Here is an 18,158-nt window from a genome sequence, read left to right on the forward strand (position 1 = left end):
CTGGCTCTTGTAGGGTGCAGCAGACTGTGTTTAAAATCAATGTCTCTGTGTCAGACACTTAGGACCATTTAGGGCAGAGATGCTGACACAGACTCTCTGTCTCCATGAATCTCCCCCAGGTTACCAGGGGTTGGCACAAGTATCAGGTGTGTTCCACGGGTGGGGAAAGGGATGAAGGGAAGGTTTCCCCCCAAAAAGAGGGACGGCATGGAGGCAGGGGCATGGTGGCTAATGCCATCTCCCTTTTCTAGTCCATGGCCACAGCACAGCCCATCTGTAGAGCTACCACCCTGGGCAGTGGCAGGAGTGTGACACCCTGTTTTCAGTGCTGTGCTGAAAAATGCATGTTGAAAAACTGGACTGGGAATGAGCTGAGCTTTTGACAAAATGCTCATGTTCAGCACTCAGAGGAGCGTGGCCTGCTTCACCTGTTAAAGAGGATATTTGAAGGATGATCATCTCTTCAGGGCAAGCTGGTAACTAATATAATGCGGACTGTGGTCTGCAGATAAACATGTAACAAAGTCCTATAGCAATGCTGGTTTTGGAACAATTAATTAGAAATTGTGCAGTTAGCCAAAGAAGACAAGAATTTTTTAACAGGGAAGGTAATTAGTATCAGGGACAGAGGATGAGCTGGGATTGTTTCTGTCAGACCTGGAAATCCTATCTGCTCTAATACTGCAGATATATCTTGATTGCTGTAAGAGCCCACAGAAGAGCATCAAAAGGGTCCTTTCTGCCTTTAAAAGACAGAAATTATTTTTTTCCCTCCACATCTACTTGTGACAGATTGACTAGTTTTGTTCTTGTGACACCACCTCTTTGATAATCCTGCTGTCTAATTATTCTCCTCTCTTCACACTGCCTTGGGCACTGGCCCCTCCCCAGGGGCTGGGCTGGAGCAGGCTGACTGCCCCTGACCCTCCAAGTCCCACCATGGCCCCCCTTCACTGGCCATCTTTGCTACTTACCTTTGACCTCAGAGCAGCTGTGGTCTCTTCTCTTGTGCCCCATGGAAGCTGCTCTTCCTGCACCACTCCACCTTCTTGAGGCTGATGTTGCTTGCAAACCCTCCCGGGGCAGACTGCCTGACTCCACACTCTGCATGGGTCAGGAAAACCAGGGGCTTTTCTCAGCTCTCAGCAGGGTCAGCAATACCAGGTCAAGCTCCAAGGAAGAGAGGGTACAAAATGTGGGTCATCTCCTTTTGTATTGATTCTTCTCCCCACTGAACATGAAGTAGGAATTTGAGCTAAATGGAGTGTGGATTTTCATTTTTGCACAATAAATTTCAACCAGGGCTTCATTATCCCAGGCAAATAGCATTAATCTGCAAAAGTAGCCTACTAAACATTTGAGGGACTTTATCCCAAAGGTGATGTTGTACTTCATTACTGGGCAATGATATTTTTTGCATCTCTGTTCAGAAAGCATGCCTCAAATCACAGCTGGCAATCGCTAAACAAATTTAACAGATCTTTGCCCACAATCAGGAAACCAGCCCAGAAATGCAGATAGTAATTCCTATTTAAACTGACACTACAGTTTGCTGTCTTCTGTTTATGCAAATATGCTAATTAATTTTTGCCCACGTGGGGTTGAGATGGAAGTTTTACAGATGTAGGATAATATGTCCAGATATAATATTGCAGGCCAGGATTCAATCAGTCTAATGCTCAGAAGCAAAGCAGTAATACACTCAAAAAGAAAAATAAACCAATTTAATTCTTCTAGATGAGCTATTAGTTTTTATGTCATTATGTTACCATTAGTGCAAACACTGGCTGACATGCACAGTACAGACAAGTGAATCATATAGTCCTTTTGTGCCAGTCACTGGAAATGGTTTTGGAAATAAAGTGGTGGCTGCAGCTAAAGCTAATGGGGCGGGATGGGGTTTTCCTGTCCCCTCACCTAGTCCCCATCATTAGAGCAGATGATGAAGTCCCTTTCTACTCTCTGAATCTCACCTTGCCAACTATTGAAATGGCCCAGCTAGGCACTAGTGAGAGCTTAAGGAGAGTCAGACTGAGAATACTGTGAGCCATGCTCCTGAATGGAGAAGAGAAATTCAGAAGGCTAAGGGGGTAAACCAGTCTCAAAAAAAAAAAATCAGCCATAGAGAAAAGAAGTGGCAGTTCTATGTGCTACTCCAGATTCTTGCACATGGGCACTATACACACAAGACTATGAAACCCCCTGGATCAGCAACAAATGGATTTGGGGAGTTTTGAGCCTCCCAGAAGAGTGGGTTTCTCACTTTTTAAGGTAAAGAGTTCATTCCTGTCTTTCCAGACAGGCTAGGAACTAAAATGAAAGGCTGACCCAAGGCCAGGCAGTGCCTTGAGCCACATTTGCCCTTGGAAAGTTTCAGCAGTGACACTGACCTATGCTTCTGCTCATGGGTCTGAACACTAAGTAAACTTAAGACAGAAAAAGCTTGTTAGGATAACAAGCAGAACTTGCCTCAGGGGCCACAGGAGCCCTCTACACAGGGGAAATGCCAAACCATTATCCTGATTCATAGAATATATGGTGCGACTGAAGTAACAGAGAGCTGCAGATAAATGTAGATAAATTGTGAAAAACTTACTTCCATTAAACTTCATTTCAGATGACTTTTGGCAATGTCCTTGCTCTTCCTTCCTCTAACTCCTCATGACATGCAATGAAGCCCAACAAAAACTGTGTGGTCACTTAGCAGTTTGCCAGGATGATTTCTCCCTGACATTGGCTGTCAGCCCGTGCACCTGCTCCTAGCCACACTGTCCCTCCTCATTACCTAAATCTGTCATTTGGCCCCAACTGCCACGAGTGAGATTGTCTTGTTATCAGATAAGGCAATGGCCCTGGCAAACCTGCACCATCACCAGCAAAATAACTGCATCACAGTCCTCACACTCAGTGGCAACATGATAACCTTTGAAGATAATTGTGAGAAGAACTCAGTGATAAAAAGTAAGTAGAATGGTAACTTAGAAAGCCATGAGACTGACATGATAGGCATTAAAATTACATACACCAAGTACCTAATCTGCATTAAGCAAGACACAGCTTTGCAGAGGCAGTCTCCAGAATCTCAAAAAATATGGTTTCTATTTGAAACAAGCAACAAGAATTTTTTTTTTTTTTTTTTTTTTTTTTTTTTGATATCTGGAAGTATTTTGATATATGCTGAAATACTGACAGTAGTACAGAGAAGACAAACTCTATTTTATTGTACTTGTGTACGCTTGGAATAACATTACTTCCCATTATAGTAACTTTATTTTGCTTCAGTAGAAAGCAATCTAGAAGAATGAATAATGGAATAACATGAGGGCAGTGGTATTTTTGGCAACTTATGGTTCATCTCACTACATTTGTGGCAACTGTTTACAAAGCAAATTGCAACATGGAAATTCAAGATTTGGCATTAGCAAACAGGTTCTGTGCAAGTTCCTATCTACCTAGAGGACAGCACTGTCCAAGTAACAGCACATAAAAGACTTTCCTCTTTCCCCTTCCTTCCCTTTTCCAAGAGCCCATTCCATGCAAGTTACCTGCTAACTGCAAAGCACGTAACTTGAAACAGCTTTGTGGGAAATCTCCATTTGATCCTGTGCAGGACAATCTCTCACCGACCAAAGCAGAAAGCAGGCACCTGAGTGTAGAATCTCTTCCACACACCACACCTACACTGACTTCCCATCCCTCCTAGGTACTGTCATGGATCCAGAGCTGCACACTGCTGGGAGCTAGGAGAACATCCTGGGGAATGGTTGCTACACACTTGCCCCTTCCTTACACAAGTTCACATCATGCTCCTGGCCATTGCCAGAGACAAAACACTAGGCTAGACAAATATTTAATGCAATCCAGAACTGCTGGTCTTATGCAACTCCTCTGACATAAGCAGCCAGCTAGGGAGGTTTTGCAGAGCTGATATTAAAGCTGCAAACCGCCCCGGTCTCTGGAGTTACCTACTTAGAAAATAACTCATTTCAACCTCCAGCAAGTCTTCAGCACCCACACAAGGTGCCACTGGTGAAACCTTGGGAAGAAACTTTGGAAGAGAACACGTTCATTAAGGGACAACATGGCTGTCACTCAGCTCCAAAATCAAAATTCAAGTGGGTTTTTCCATTTTCTTTCCTCCAACACAATGAATATCTTGCCAGTCCTTTCCCTTGAAATAACAATAAAACAAGTTTATATTTAATGACTGACAGACAAAGAGAAGATAGCAAATGTCAGCTGTAGCACAGGAATAAAGCTATTAATGGGATATATGCCTGCAACAATTGAAGACAGGAAAGTGAGGACAGAACCCAGGCAATTCTTTTATGTGTACAAGAAATTTGCTTGCATTTCTAACTTTCTCTTGTGACTTTTTTTCAGCACTATTGCTTTATGAGCCACACTCTCCATCTGGGTTTACATGCACCTGCTTCACAGTTTGCCTCTAGGTAAGGGATGCACTTTATACTGAGGTTCTTACATGATAATCTTTCTCCTTCTGATCTGGATTCCAGTTTCAATTCATCTTACATGCTGGCTTCATGTGTAGATGTAAAAGCTATATGAAATGAGGGCCATTATTTTCATCAGTTTTTCAGATTTCTCAAATATTGGACAGTTGGTTCATAAGGACAGAAAAAATGCTATGTCACTATTTTTTATTTGCTATAATCAGTCAGCATCTGAAACAAAACCAAACATACCTTGGATTGCTCTTTTTTTTTTTTTTTAATAAAGGAATAACCAGGAAGAAAGGAATAACTAAGCCACAATTAATATCAATGTTAGGTACAACACTGGCATTAATAGAGCCTCCTTAGGCTGAGGAAGGCTAACTGAAGGATGCACAAACATAGACAGGATTTCTTCAAGGCACACATGCCACTAAAGAAAATACTCCCACTTCAGAGTGCAGGCAGGCAAAAGCCAGACTTTTTATTTAAGTTTAAAATAACAACTATTCACCTACAATCACAGTATACCGCTTAGTTTATCGCTTCTGCTTTGAATTCTGTGCTTTCATTTCACGTGTCTACATTTTGCACTTGTGTACACGCTGCAAAAGTAACTTTGTACATCATTTAACATCTGTGCATATCCTTTAGAGCTTAACATTACACGGAAATTAAAAGACATTTTGAATTTTAAGGTACCGAAAACAATCAATTAAGTTCCACAGAAAAAAATAGTATAAATGTTTCTTATAGTATTCTTAATTTTATGTCAGTGTCATTTTAATGCCATAGTTTTCAAATATTGACTCTATAAAGGGAAAATTTATCTAAAATGCCTTTTCTAAGTCTGTTAGACTCTGGTGATTTATGATATATGTACAGTATATAAATATATTTATGTATATATGTACATATATATTGGTTAACATTCATTATAAATAGAACTGTGTTAACCTAAGCAGTATAAAAATAGCCACTTTCCTGGGAACATGCAAACATAATATGCTCTCACCTAATCAATAAAACTCAAAACAACCAAAACCTTTAGCTCTGATTTTCTACAAATATAAATTTCAGTTGAAGACTTTCAACTGATTTAACCATAAAGTAAATTTTTCCAGTAAAGATATAAAAAATTGTTTGATGCTAGCTATAATTAAGCTCAAACACAGTATATTTTGGGTTATTTACTTTCAAGTATTTTTCCCACGTGCGCTAAACCTAGACACGCTGCATTTGTTTTCTTTACAGTAAATTATTATTCAGCTCTAAACACTAAAAGCCAAATTACAGGCAATCTGGCATGCTTGCACTGCAGGTAAAAGGCTCTCCTCAACGCTGTTCCTATGTGGGAGGCTGTCCTATTATGGCTATTTGTGCTCCAGATCTTGTATTCATTGCAAAGCGTTATCAAGATTCTCCTATCGTAAGATTCTTAAGGCCAGAAGAGAAAGTACTACAACCACTTAAATCTCGTCTCATGCTCACTGAAATTCACTCTGAGGTCCTTGCATTCAGCACAGTGACTGGTAGCTGGACTAAAACACCTCTCCTGTTACAGTCAAAGAGGTTCCAGCTTCAGAAGTTGAGCGAGATCTTGACTTTTTAGTGACTTTTCCCAAGGGGAAAAAAATTCGGTTCCATCCGAACCAAATGTGACATTTTTCCTTTTTTCTTGCCATACGAAAAACTGAAAAACTGATTTTCCCTGAAACGTTCCCTTCTCCTCCAAAGTATTCCGAGTACCAGTTAGAAAAACAAGAGAAGAAATAGGAGCTATGTTCAAAGGTGATGCTGTTTCTGTTCTTCCATGTATCCACCAGCTCAGCAGAGCACACGCTGGGCTGGACTGTGGGATGAACAGCACCAACTGCTTCTGCTGAGAAGATTTCAACCATCTATTAGGAGAATGCCACAAGCACATGACTGTGCCAGTCATGTGTGGATATGCTGTCTCGTTTTCATTCCATTCCACACAGCTGAATACCCACTCCTGCCCATTTCAGAAGACTGAAATGCATCTGTTGTCCTTCCCTACCATCTCACCTCATCCAGACCTTTAAATTGCTTTTTCTATCTCTCAGAAAAGTATTTCATACAAAACAAAAACAGCATGGAAGACTCAAGGCACACTCTCTTCAGGACAACATTCTTCTGGTGACTGGACGACCTTTTAAGGAAGTAGGAAATTTAGATGTAAATGACATGGGCAAAGGAGGGACTGCAGTCTGTATTTTTCTTCCTAAAATAGTTGTTTACACCTGCAAGCTACTGGGTAATAGAGGGATGACCTAGATACTCCCCCCTCCACCAGATCTAGAGATAATACTCTGAAAATGTTAGATTAAGATGCTAGCTATTAGATTAAAACTGTGACTATCAAAAGTGCACATCCCAAAATCTGCTGTCAACCAGTTGCAAGATGGGGCATGTAACTCAATGAGCTGGATGTCAGTGAAGGCCTAGTCTCCTAAAGATGTTCAATGAAGTTGCTTGTGCAAGCCTTTCTCTCTGGCATTTCTGAATGTGGTACACCTAAATCCTTATCCCTCAACCAAAATGGCCTTATGTTCCCAGCCACATCTTACATTTATTCCCTCTTCCCAGGGTGGCTCCCACATTTTTCCTAGAAGTCTTTTCTATGTCAGAAGTGATAAATCCTTGTTAAAGTAGCACAGTCTTCCAGCTTTTATAATTTGAGAAAAAAATATGAGGCTTTCTATTTCTTATGGTAAGTAGCATAAATGCACCAAAACACTGGTATAGATACCCGTGTATTAATTGTTTAGAGAGCTGTCATTGGAAGTTGGAGACTGGGAATTCACAAAAGGCTCATTTGCCTTCTGATCGTCCTTCATGGAGGCTGCTTGGTCTGAGATGGAAGAGAATGAGAGCTGGTCATGTTCCATTATATGCACTTGGTCCTCTTCCTTGTCCTTCTTCACATAAAACAACTTCCTAAACTTTTTGAGTTCATGGAGTTCACAGAAAGTCTCAAGAACCACCAACATTGCAATAAGGCCCATCAACAGATAACCTGAGTGGAAAAAGAAAAAAAAATTAAAAATTAGTTATTAGCAAACCAGGTAGGGCTGGACCAGTTTTGAGCTTGTGACTTTTGTCACCCCTGTCCTCCCTGACTAGTATGTTAATTTTCTTTATGGCATAACTACAGAGCTTTGAACTGTGATATCCTTCGTTTTTTTCCTTTATTAATTCTACAATCAGAAGACTCCACATAAACAGAAAAAGGAATAGTAGTGGCTTCAAATCTGTTACAACTGTGCGAGAAAAAAAAAAAAAGGTAAAGGTATTTAAAAAAACATAACAATAAAAATTTACCACATGCACATTCCTGTACTTACTTATGACTTTCATGATTAAGTGCCCTTCAAAAGATTTTGATTAAAAAATGGAAAATAAACTTTTACTACAATATTCCTATATATTACAAGCAGAAGTAAAAATATGGGAGCTAACTGTGGTCATTGGTTATTTGTATCAGTTCAGCAGGACAAATCGCTTACTACTTCATGAAAACTTCAGAATTCTTTTCCTCTAAAATTATTAGACATACAACACCCTGAAATACCTGGAAAAACAAAGCTACTAGAAACATGTACAAACCAAATAAAACCAAAATGAAAAATTACTGTAAATTACTCCTGAAATTTGAAAAACCAACACAGTTACTTAATCTTTTGAGCACATTTGCAATGTTTTACTAAGGTACACAGATTACCCAAAACCTGGAAGTCTTACCTAAAATATATTACAAATTACTTTAGCCATGTACTGACTGACTTATTTTGACTGACTTATTTTTAGAGGTAATAGTCAGCTCTCATAGACTGAAACTTTTGGAAATGGAGATCTCTATGACCAGCAGTACACTGTGGTTTTTTGTTTTTGTTTTTTTTTTTTTTTTATTATTATTATCCAAACATAAATGTGTATAGTTTAAAGGAAGGTATTAAAATGAATATTTAATAATCTCAGTGTTTCATTAGATCCCTACTTCTGATCATTACAATTCAATGAGGAGCATGACTACTTATTAATTTTATCATTTCAATGAAGTAAATGAAGCAGAAGCTAAGTGTATAACCATTAGCAGAATGCACTTGTCCAAGAGCTGCACATTAAGCGTGCTGAAAAATCAACACAGATTAATAATTTCCATATGGTCACTGTTCTGTTACCTAAGGGCATAAATATCTCACCTGTAGTTACAGATTATTCACTGGCAGGAACACTCTCCTTTTTGTTCCGGGAGTACCATTAATCAATTTTTAATACAATTCTCATCTAAATCAGCACTACAGCTAAAATGTTTTAATTGTTTTTAAACTTTATATCATAGCATCGAATGAGAGCTATGCATTAACACAAGGAAGACCCGACAAAGCTGTATCAATTGAAAATCATCATAAATCTGCACTGAGAGTTTGTAATTATCTCTGAAACTCAGTCCATTTGATTGCCACTTGATTTACAACATGACTTGTGTTCTTCTAAAAATTCTTGAAAAGCCTGTAGCACTCATTAAGCATTTTCTGATGTAGAAGTCCAAAATATCTTATAGAAAATTTAGGTTCAGGAGAAAACATTTTATTTTTTCCTTGAATTGTTCACATGAAAGGGAAAAGAGTAATTTAAAAGTTATAACCTTAAAACCTATTGAAATTAGATATTCTAAGGTCATAACTTTGCCTAAAAGCTACTTTTTCCTTTTAGTATTTCCTGCAATTTATTTCCTAATTGTTGTACAGCTTGAAAAAGCTTTAATCTGAGCCATAATGTTTTCTTCAGATTTCGAGTTTTTCAGAACAGCAAGCCTTTAACAAGGCCTTTACCATGTGTGACTTTCCATTCACTTCACTTAGCATCCCCAAAATCAACTCTGCAGATCAGCAGGTTAATACTTAAAAGCTACCATTCATAAGATAAACATGACAGGGAGAGGAGAAAATCTGCAACAGCAACAGGCCTAGCAAGATAATAAAACAAAGTGTTCTGTTGGTTAGTTCAAGGCCCTACTTCAAAGAATGGAGAAAACCTCTCTTCAGGTACAACACAAAACCAAGTTAACAGACTCTTTGCCTACATTATGATTGCTGGATCATGCATAGAAGCATAGTTGAATGCAGACCAGCCTCAATGTCTCTGATGACCCAAAGACTGCTCAGGCTGAAGCTGTATGAGAAACTGCCATGTTTCAAAACACTGTTGCTGTCACCCTCAGCATACATTGATTCTGAATACCAAAATAAAGGTAATTTTCTTCTTAAAATTAATGTTCACTATGATTTCTTCTGTGTCAAATATAATGAAACAATTGAAATTTAGCATTCATGGTCTTGCTTTTCTACCATCTCAGTCTACTTGTCTGTCTTTGACAGCTGGTATGTACCGGTGCCAGCTTCAGCTACCTTCTGTTTCAACTGGAGTCAGAAACTTTGCTATTCTGCCTCATTTTCCATGTCTTCTTGATTAATTTCTGTCCACCTGTCATCTAACTTTATGGGATAGCCTTAGGTGATACAGATTGTCTTGGCTCTGTGATGCACTGAAATGTTAGCCCAAGATGCTCCTAATCATTTTCATAACAGTTATGTGAGGTTTTTTTCCCTACTATTAATAAGAGAGTAAATAGCTATGGTTAGAATAATAGTTTTAGCTTTTTCTTTCTTAACTAAGAAAACTGACCTTACTTAGCAGTTTCCTCTTTACAGAGCTACCTAAATTAATGCCCAGTTTTCTAGCTGACAAATGATCATAATTCACGGAATGGAGAAGTCTGATTGTCAGTTTGATGTTGATATTTTTATTTTTAATATAAAATGCCTTTTACTTAGCTGGTTAGTTTGACACTTACATGTAATTCCAATTTTATATAACTCTCGGAATTTTTGATTGTAGCCTTCTCCCGGCACATAGTCTCCGAGACCAATGGTGCTCAGGGAAATGAAACAAAAATAAAATGACTCCAAAAAATTCCAGTCATCTTCCAGGACAGAAAATATTGCTGCTGGGATTAAGAAGAAGCAGGAGACAGTGATGAACCCGAGGACCATAGCATGGATGATTGCAACGATCTGCTTGGAGAAGCCCCAGCGGATGTGGAAGTAGAGCACCGGGCGCCTGGTGACGTACACAATGATGCGCTGCACCACGGCCGTCAGGAACAGCAGCGTGAAGGGGATCCCGATGACCGAGTAGATGATGCAGAAGGCCTTTCCCCCATCAGATAAAGGCACTGTGTGTCCATAACCTGCAACAAAGCACAGCAGGCATGGGTTGAGTGAAAGTTAGGAGCTCAGCCGCCAGTCTGATATTGGCTACATTGAGTGAGAAGATGCACTATCAATAATTCTGAATTCTGCTACTCTTGATGAATGCTGTTCAAAGGTCTGTTTTAAGCAAGCAAACAAAACTCAGTACTAGCCACAAGCAAGTAAACCCAAATATTTTTGTATTTCAAAATTGTGATCATCACTGTATAAATGCTTATTTCAGAGAAGGAAAAAAGGCCTAGTCAGGAGTGGAAGCTTATGCCAGGAAATTTGTATTTGATTCTGGGTTTTCCTGCTGAACTTTTAATTTAATTTTACAAAGTGATGTAACTTTTCTACCCACATTGTAAACTGGAATAATATGTACTTCAGAAAAATGTTCCTACATCTACAGTAGTAACACACTCTAACACCTTTTGTGAAAATCAATTAAATTACATAGAAGAACTATAATCGACATTCAAAGCTATCTGATTCCATGCCTCCACAGATTATTATCTATCAAAAGGTATCTAAAAACAGAACAAAGATTTTTTCACAGCAAAACTCCACGGATCTAGCCACTGTGGCTAGATTTTTGCCTCACCATTTACACACCAGGAGGATGAACAGTGCTGCGTTCAGAGTACAGGAATGGATCGATCCCCTTGTGTAGGGGCTGATGACAGCCAGCAATCCTAATGTCACAAACCTGTGCAATTGTACCCAGTACAAGTGGCTATGCTGCCAAAGCACACTCTCACAGACAGCATTTGGTTCTAAATGTAAGTCATCGCTACAGGAAGGAACAGTAAATCCAACATAAACCAGGAATGCTTTCTTCTGTTTGCCAGCAAAGAAAAAAAAAAAGGCATTTTGTTTTCATTGCAACTAGGAAAAGGAAAACTCTTGCAATTTACTCTGGGCAGCCTTTACACTGATATCAAACCAAGCAAGTGCAGACAAGCCCTACCAATTCTGCAGTTCCAGTTCAGCCAGATCATTTGGGTTATATTATTGCTGTAGAGCAAGGCATTTTCCAGAGCTACTGCAACTAGCTATCTTGAGCAGTCCAGGCAGAACACACAGTGAATTCAGGGTTATACTGCTTCTGATTTCTGAACTGCACTCAGCACCACCCCAGTCTGCCCAGTGTAACACTAGACCGGGCAGACATTCCATGAGGCCTCCTGGGAACTCTCTGCCTGCTCTCCTGTGAAACTGGCTGTTCTGCAAGTCCCTTCAAGTTTTATATGAACAAAAGAGATTTCTTCTCTACTTTAATGGATCTAACAATAGAATCATTACTTTTTAAGTTTTCCAGAGGAGTAAATAAAAAATAACATTTCCTTTTCTTAAGATGCATAAAGACACTTCCAGACAATGAGAGACAGGCAAAACGTCTTATCACTATAATGTTCAAAGTCTTGTAGAAGAAACATATGAGGTGTAATTTCTCTGTGTTAGCTAACCCAACAGGAAATTTCAGTTGTACTTGAATTTTAATGGTGTTATGAATAATTTACCCAAGCTCAGTCTTTTAAGCCCTGGTAAATTGTATTAATTAATGGCTTTCTTTCCTGCTTACCTTCTGTTTGCTTTATCTGCTTTGAGATAAGAGAATCAACACTGCACAGAGCACTTCAATCAGATTCATGAAATTGTAGAGAAGTGTTTGTGCCTAATAATGCTGGAGGTTTGACTGGCATTTCTGACTACTGCCAAGCTGATGCTTTCTTGGCCCTGTCTATCAGAAGTCTTGGATCTTGCATCCATGAGGGCATATCCCATCACTTAGTGCTTGAAACTACAACTGAGCATGATTTTATCCATGCTTATTTTCAAGTGACACTTTACTGCCCAGTTGCCATGGGGCTCTTCCATCACCCTTATTGCCTTAATTAAAGTTGTATCTTCAGTAAATTTAGTTGCTTCCCTCTTCCAGGTCATTTAGGAGTAAGTCAAACAGCACAAGCCCAACACAGTTCTACAAGGAACACCACCTGTGACAATCCCTAGGGGAATGAAGAAACCAGTCCTTCAAGAATGAACCATTTCTCCTACTCTGTTTGCTACCTTTACATATCTCAGGCTATGGCAAGTGGGGAAGAAAAGGATTCCTATTTTTTCCCACTATGCAACTGCTTTTATGTAACTTTTCTTGACAATCTTAAGTGTCAAGAAAATTGCCTATAATCTGAGTTATCACTATACAAAAGTCATTAAAACACCCCAAACCAACACAGCTATACTTTAAAAAAGAGGAAATTACAGATCCAAGGCCCAAGATACTCCATTATCTGTTTTCAGACACTTGTGCTCTATTGCCTCCCATCTCTGCTCCTGCACCTGTTTGTACTTTGTATTGTGTCCTCTTCAGGGAGGTGTGTGTGCCCATTTGCCATTTTCAGTGGAAACCACCGATCAGAAGCATTACAGTTGCAGTCCTAAGGAACTTGCACAAGTTATTTTGTCTTCTGTCTTAGCTGTGACTAATTGCTCCTGTTAGATCACTTTGTAGATAAATACATAGAATTGGCCATTATATTCCAGGTAAGATATATCTTCCCCCTCCATTTTTATATATACCATCAGACTTTGTTTTCCAGAGTCTCTAGGTAGCTTCCAACAATGTCCAATTCATAACAGACTGTGTCAAACCAAGCATTGTCTTGGAGCATTTCACACTCTTCCATCCTCTCTTAGCTTGGCACTTGTTGGCAGTGGGTGTTTCTTCCTTTCATCCTTCTCAGACACTGCTTTGACCAATCTAAGCAGTTGTGTATCATCACTGCTTTGTCTCTTTATAGTTCACTCTCTCCTGTAGCTCACTAATGAGTTCTTCTCTGAATTAAGAGGCAGTGGCTGCATTACAGGTTTTCAGGACCCCGAACTAAACATTTAGTGCCAGAGTGAAGAGGTGCCATGGTTCTGTTCAGCCTAGACTGCCACACAAATCCCCAGATGATGCCCCAAAGGGTGGATCTGACATCAAGTGAGGCAAGTAACAGGCAAATAGAACTGCTACAGCTCTCAGAAAGCTTCCCCCAGCCAGCCTCTCCCAGGCTATGGGGATGAAGCCTGGCAGGTGTGTACCAGGCTGCAGCACTGCATCTCTCTTCCACTGCCTATTCATAGTTTAGAGGTACTGTTCCTTCTATGACAGGTTTTGTCAAGCCACAGCTTGGAGGGGTCATGTTCAGCACATCCCATGTCCTCCCCAACACACCCATTCAGATGGCAGAATCACACCATGCAGCGTAACACAGCAAGTGTGCTCATCCCTTTGCTGGTCTGAGTCAGTATCCTTGAAGAGAAGTCAGACCTTTAAGTCAGCTCATAATCTCAAAATGCCCCAATAAATTAAGTGCATCATGTACTATGTATTTTTAAGTTAAGCAATAATCTTCAATTCATCCCAAGCATAACATGACTCTCTGGAGTATGAAGAAGATGGTCAATGATAATATTTACATAATTTCTAGACTTTCATTTTATAAGCCTTTGACATTTTCCACTGCGTTTAACAGTGAAATACATCCTTCTTCATAACTGGTCAATTATCTTTCAAGATGAAAAGGAAATGTCACATGATGGTAGATCTGTGTGGTAAGAGAAATCACCTTGGTTGATGCTGTGCTCTTCCTTGCAATAGAAAAGAATAGTTTGAGACCTAGTTTTATGAAGAAAGATGTATTTCATTGTTAAACTTATTGTGCTACCAAACTGGAAACACTTTGGAAAATTTCCCTAACATTGTTTCGCTAAAGAAATCAGAGAACTTGGATTTCTAGCCAGGCTGAAATACGCCACACTATATTGCAGAAATGAGGAGGAAAAATTCCACTGTGACAAGCATTTTTAAGCAGAGGAAATCCACTTGGAAATTACATTTTGCTATCTCCTCAGATGAGTTAATGAAACTGATTTTGTGTGCATTAGAAGAGGGAAGAGGAAGAAGTGCTGTAAACCAAAATTGATGAAATAATCTGAGGGGAGAGGGAGAGGGAGAGGGAGAGGGAGAGGGAGAGGGAGAGGGAGAGATTTGTTTGAAACTTATAGTCAATTGCACTAATAAAAGCTTACTATGCAGCCCTCAAAGACTTGTACTGGCACAATTAGAGACATGATGAAGGGTGTGGCAGAAACCTCTTAAACCGGTTTTGCCACTAAAGAAAATAGTCATTAGGTTCATTCTCACACAGCACCAGTAAATATGATTTAAAAGTTATTTAGACTTCAAGCTGAGGTGATTTAGCATGGTGCTAATCCAGCTCTCTTCAATAATAATATAGCCCTCAAACCTCAGTAGAATAACAATAGTAAAACAATATTTAAATTAATGTAACCATGAAGATTAGCTCTTCTTCACAGCAATATCTCCCCTAATAACTTCTCAGAATAGAATTGTTTTGTTTTGCCAATTTCTAGAGTGAAAGGGCTTCTTCCAAAAGTACCAACAAACCAACCAAAACTCCAAAGAGATTCCAACACACTGATTTACATGCATCTCCTATGTGGCTTTGATCCCTTCTGAGGCTGTTCTCTGCTGTCACTAGTTATCAAAGCCAGAGACTGCTAATTCCACAGTGAATGTCCTGTAGCTAGGTTTGAACCATTTTCATATTATCAGCTCACAAATGTCACCTATTGCACCAAGAAAAGCTGAAATGGCTTTTAACACAGCCACTTTATTAATAAATACTAAATAAACACTCTTATGAGCAATTTGGCTGACTGTCAGAAATATCTGCACCAAAGAAACAAGGCATGGACATATTCGTTTCTACGGTCAAAGCTAGTTTCAAAACCAATTTCTACCAGAACAGCTGTATGTCAGAACATTTTTATTTTGCAAAGCATTCAAAATCTGCCTTGTCTGTTCCTGCACAAGTAGCTATATTTCACCTGCCCAAAAAAACTGCATCCGCAGATGCTCAGAGAGGGGGATGCTAATGAATCAAAGTGGCGAAAATGTTTGCATGAGGACAAGGGATACCTTTACACTTTATTCATACTTATATGAAGAACACCTTGCTCTACAGTCTTATGTTTGGTATTGTTTGAACTGCCTGTGTACCAGTGCTAGCAAAACACTGATGTTCACTTCCTGTTCTTACACATTCTGTGTCAGCTTAAATAACTGGTGTGAAAATGGGTTTACTGCATATGGACATGCAACATATCCTCATTCAGAAATCATGGTAATCAGTAATAATAATAAAAAAAATCCAAAAAATAATGTTGGAAGCGAAAGTAGTAATGCTTCCAATTTCCTACTGAGTATGTTCTTAGTTGTCTGAAAAGCCTTCCTGCAATAAGCCCATACTACCTTTGACTTCCTGGAGAGTCCTACACAAAGAGACAACAAAGGCTCTCATTGACTGGGACCTTTGAACAGAGTGGCACTTCTGGTGGAAAATAATTACCCATATAAAAAGACATTAAAATTTTAGCAAAATGTCCTGCTTAAGTAAAAAAATACTAGCCAGCCAGTGAACATGAATGGAAAGGTGGAAAAGAATGATCTGGCAGTGTGCAACACAGCAGCATCCATATGCCACCTGCAATATCACTCCCTAACCTACTCTTTCAGGTATTCATATACACTGGTGAGCTCCCTACAAAACATCTCTTCTCCAGGCTCTGCAGTCCCAGTCTCTCCCAAGCCTCACAGGAGAGATGCTCCAGTCCCTTCATCCCTTAGTAGCTCTTGGATGGACTCTCCATTAGCTCCATGGGGCTTTTTGCACTGGGAGTTGTAGAACTGGAGCCAGCCCTCCAGGCCACTGGTGGCCTCACCAGTGCTGAGTAGAGTGGAAGGATCATCTCCCTCAGCCTGCTGGCAGCACTCCTGGTGCAGCCCAGGATACCATGAGCCCTCTCTGCCATCTGGGTGTGCTGCTAGCTCACCTGCCCCCATTAATCATGCAATGAAAACTGAAAGTACATTAAGTATTTTCAAATGAGTCAAACAAGTAGAATCAGAATAAAGCCATACATTATGAATCTATTAATTTTCTTAACTAGAGGAAAAGTACAGAACCATTTATTTACAATGAGAAGTCCTGTATCTTTTTTTGCTATTGTAAGACCATTTACATTTTTCTAGAGATACATGCTGCCATTTCAATCAGCAAGAGAAAATCTGCAGACAGGGCAGGAGAGGACTCCTGGACACTATATATTTATAGCTGGCAATTTACTATTCAAAACATGATCATTTTTGATACTCTTCACATGCCAGCAAGGCAGCAGGAGAAATTGCAAGATGCCACAATAAAGAAAATGTTTTTGTGTTGGGCTTGTGAGCAAAACTTTAAAACATGAAAATAGTTTGGCTGCAACAGAAGCTTAGATCTTATATCTGAATGTCATGAAAAAAGTAGTATTTGATCATATTACTGAAGAGATCAGATAGCTGCCAATTCCTGCCCAAAATCAATTATTTTGACCACTGGAATGCAAACTATAAGCACAGGGGTAAAAAAAAAGGAACAACAAAATTTGCTTGGTCATCTTTGTTAACATCACTATTATAGCACAATAAGTGTTGATCTATAGTGTAGAATACTTGGTAGCATGTACCTAAATTCAAGATTATATTTAGGGAAGCCAGGGATTACTTCAGATTTGCTCTACTCTGTTCACAAAGACTGCAAGCCCAGTAATAGCTGAGGTACTCTTTACTGCTTCAGGTTGTTTAATCAGAAAGAAGTCCAGTCTACACGCTCCTAAACTGTTCCACAAGCGTGAACCAAAGCAGGAAGTCGAAATGATCTGTAGTGCACTCTTGATCTGAACCCAAGCACAGGGCCAAGAAATAGGCAGACTTCAGCTGCCTTCAGAATTTGAAGTTGAATTCAGTCCTTCCCTAGCATCAGCTCCTCCGATGGTATTCCACAGCAGAGCTGTGTGAGACTGGACTAATTTCACAACTCCCCACACTTCCCTGATGGGCTCCAGATTTTTGGGAGGAAAGACTTTCACTTATTGTTTCTGAATTTCCATCATAGCTCAATAAGATGAACAACAACAGTATTAAAGCTCTGTGAGGCTACCTGTACCCCAGGTCACTTGATAACACACAAGGACGCTCTGTTAATTGAAGGGAAACGAAATATAACTCTGAGCCAAACCAAATGAATGCTAGTATCTCCTAATTCTCATTACCTGTCATCAGAAAGATTATCCATGTCTCTCTCACACCACCATGCAAGGCAAGGCACACCTACAGGCTGATGGGAATTGCAAATTGTGGTGTTATATTTTAGTTGAATGGCATGCTCTGTCTCACCCCTGGAAAATGTATGGTTTATTCCAAGCCCGTGATCCTCCCCTGCAGTATCCTGTGTCTGTAATCCCATTGCCCAATCTGTTCCGCACCCACTTTGAATCTCCCTGTTCAGTGTGCCAGGGGTATGGG

General features: G+C 39.6%; 1 protein-coding gene across 1 annotated transcript in view; it reads right to left on the minus strand.

Moving 5' to 3' along the window:
- Positions 1 to 4,906: 4,906 nt before the first annotated feature.
- KCNK1 (potassium two pore domain channel subfamily K member 1) overlaps positions 4,907 to 18,158 on the minus strand; it is a 30,682-nt gene continuing 17,430 nt past the window's right edge. The window contains exons 2-3 of the mRNA XM_068185057.1: positions 10,336 to 10,731; positions 4,907 to 7,494 (exon numbers count right to left, since the gene is read on the minus strand). Of these exons, the coding sequence (XP_068041158.1) occupies positions 7,235 to 7,494; positions 10,336 to 10,731 (656 nt within the window). The 3' untranslated portion in view covers positions 4,907 to 7,234. The remainder of the gene's footprint in view (positions 7,495 to 10,335; positions 10,732 to 18,158) is intronic.

Source organism: Anomalospiza imberbis, chromosome 3 (genome assembly GCF_031753505.1).
Source record: "Anomalospiza imberbis isolate Cuckoo-Finch-1a 21T00152 chromosome 3, ASM3175350v1, whole genome shotgun sequence".
Lineage (NCBI taxonomy): Eukaryota > Metazoa > Chordata > Aves > Passeriformes > Viduidae > Anomalospiza > Anomalospiza imberbis.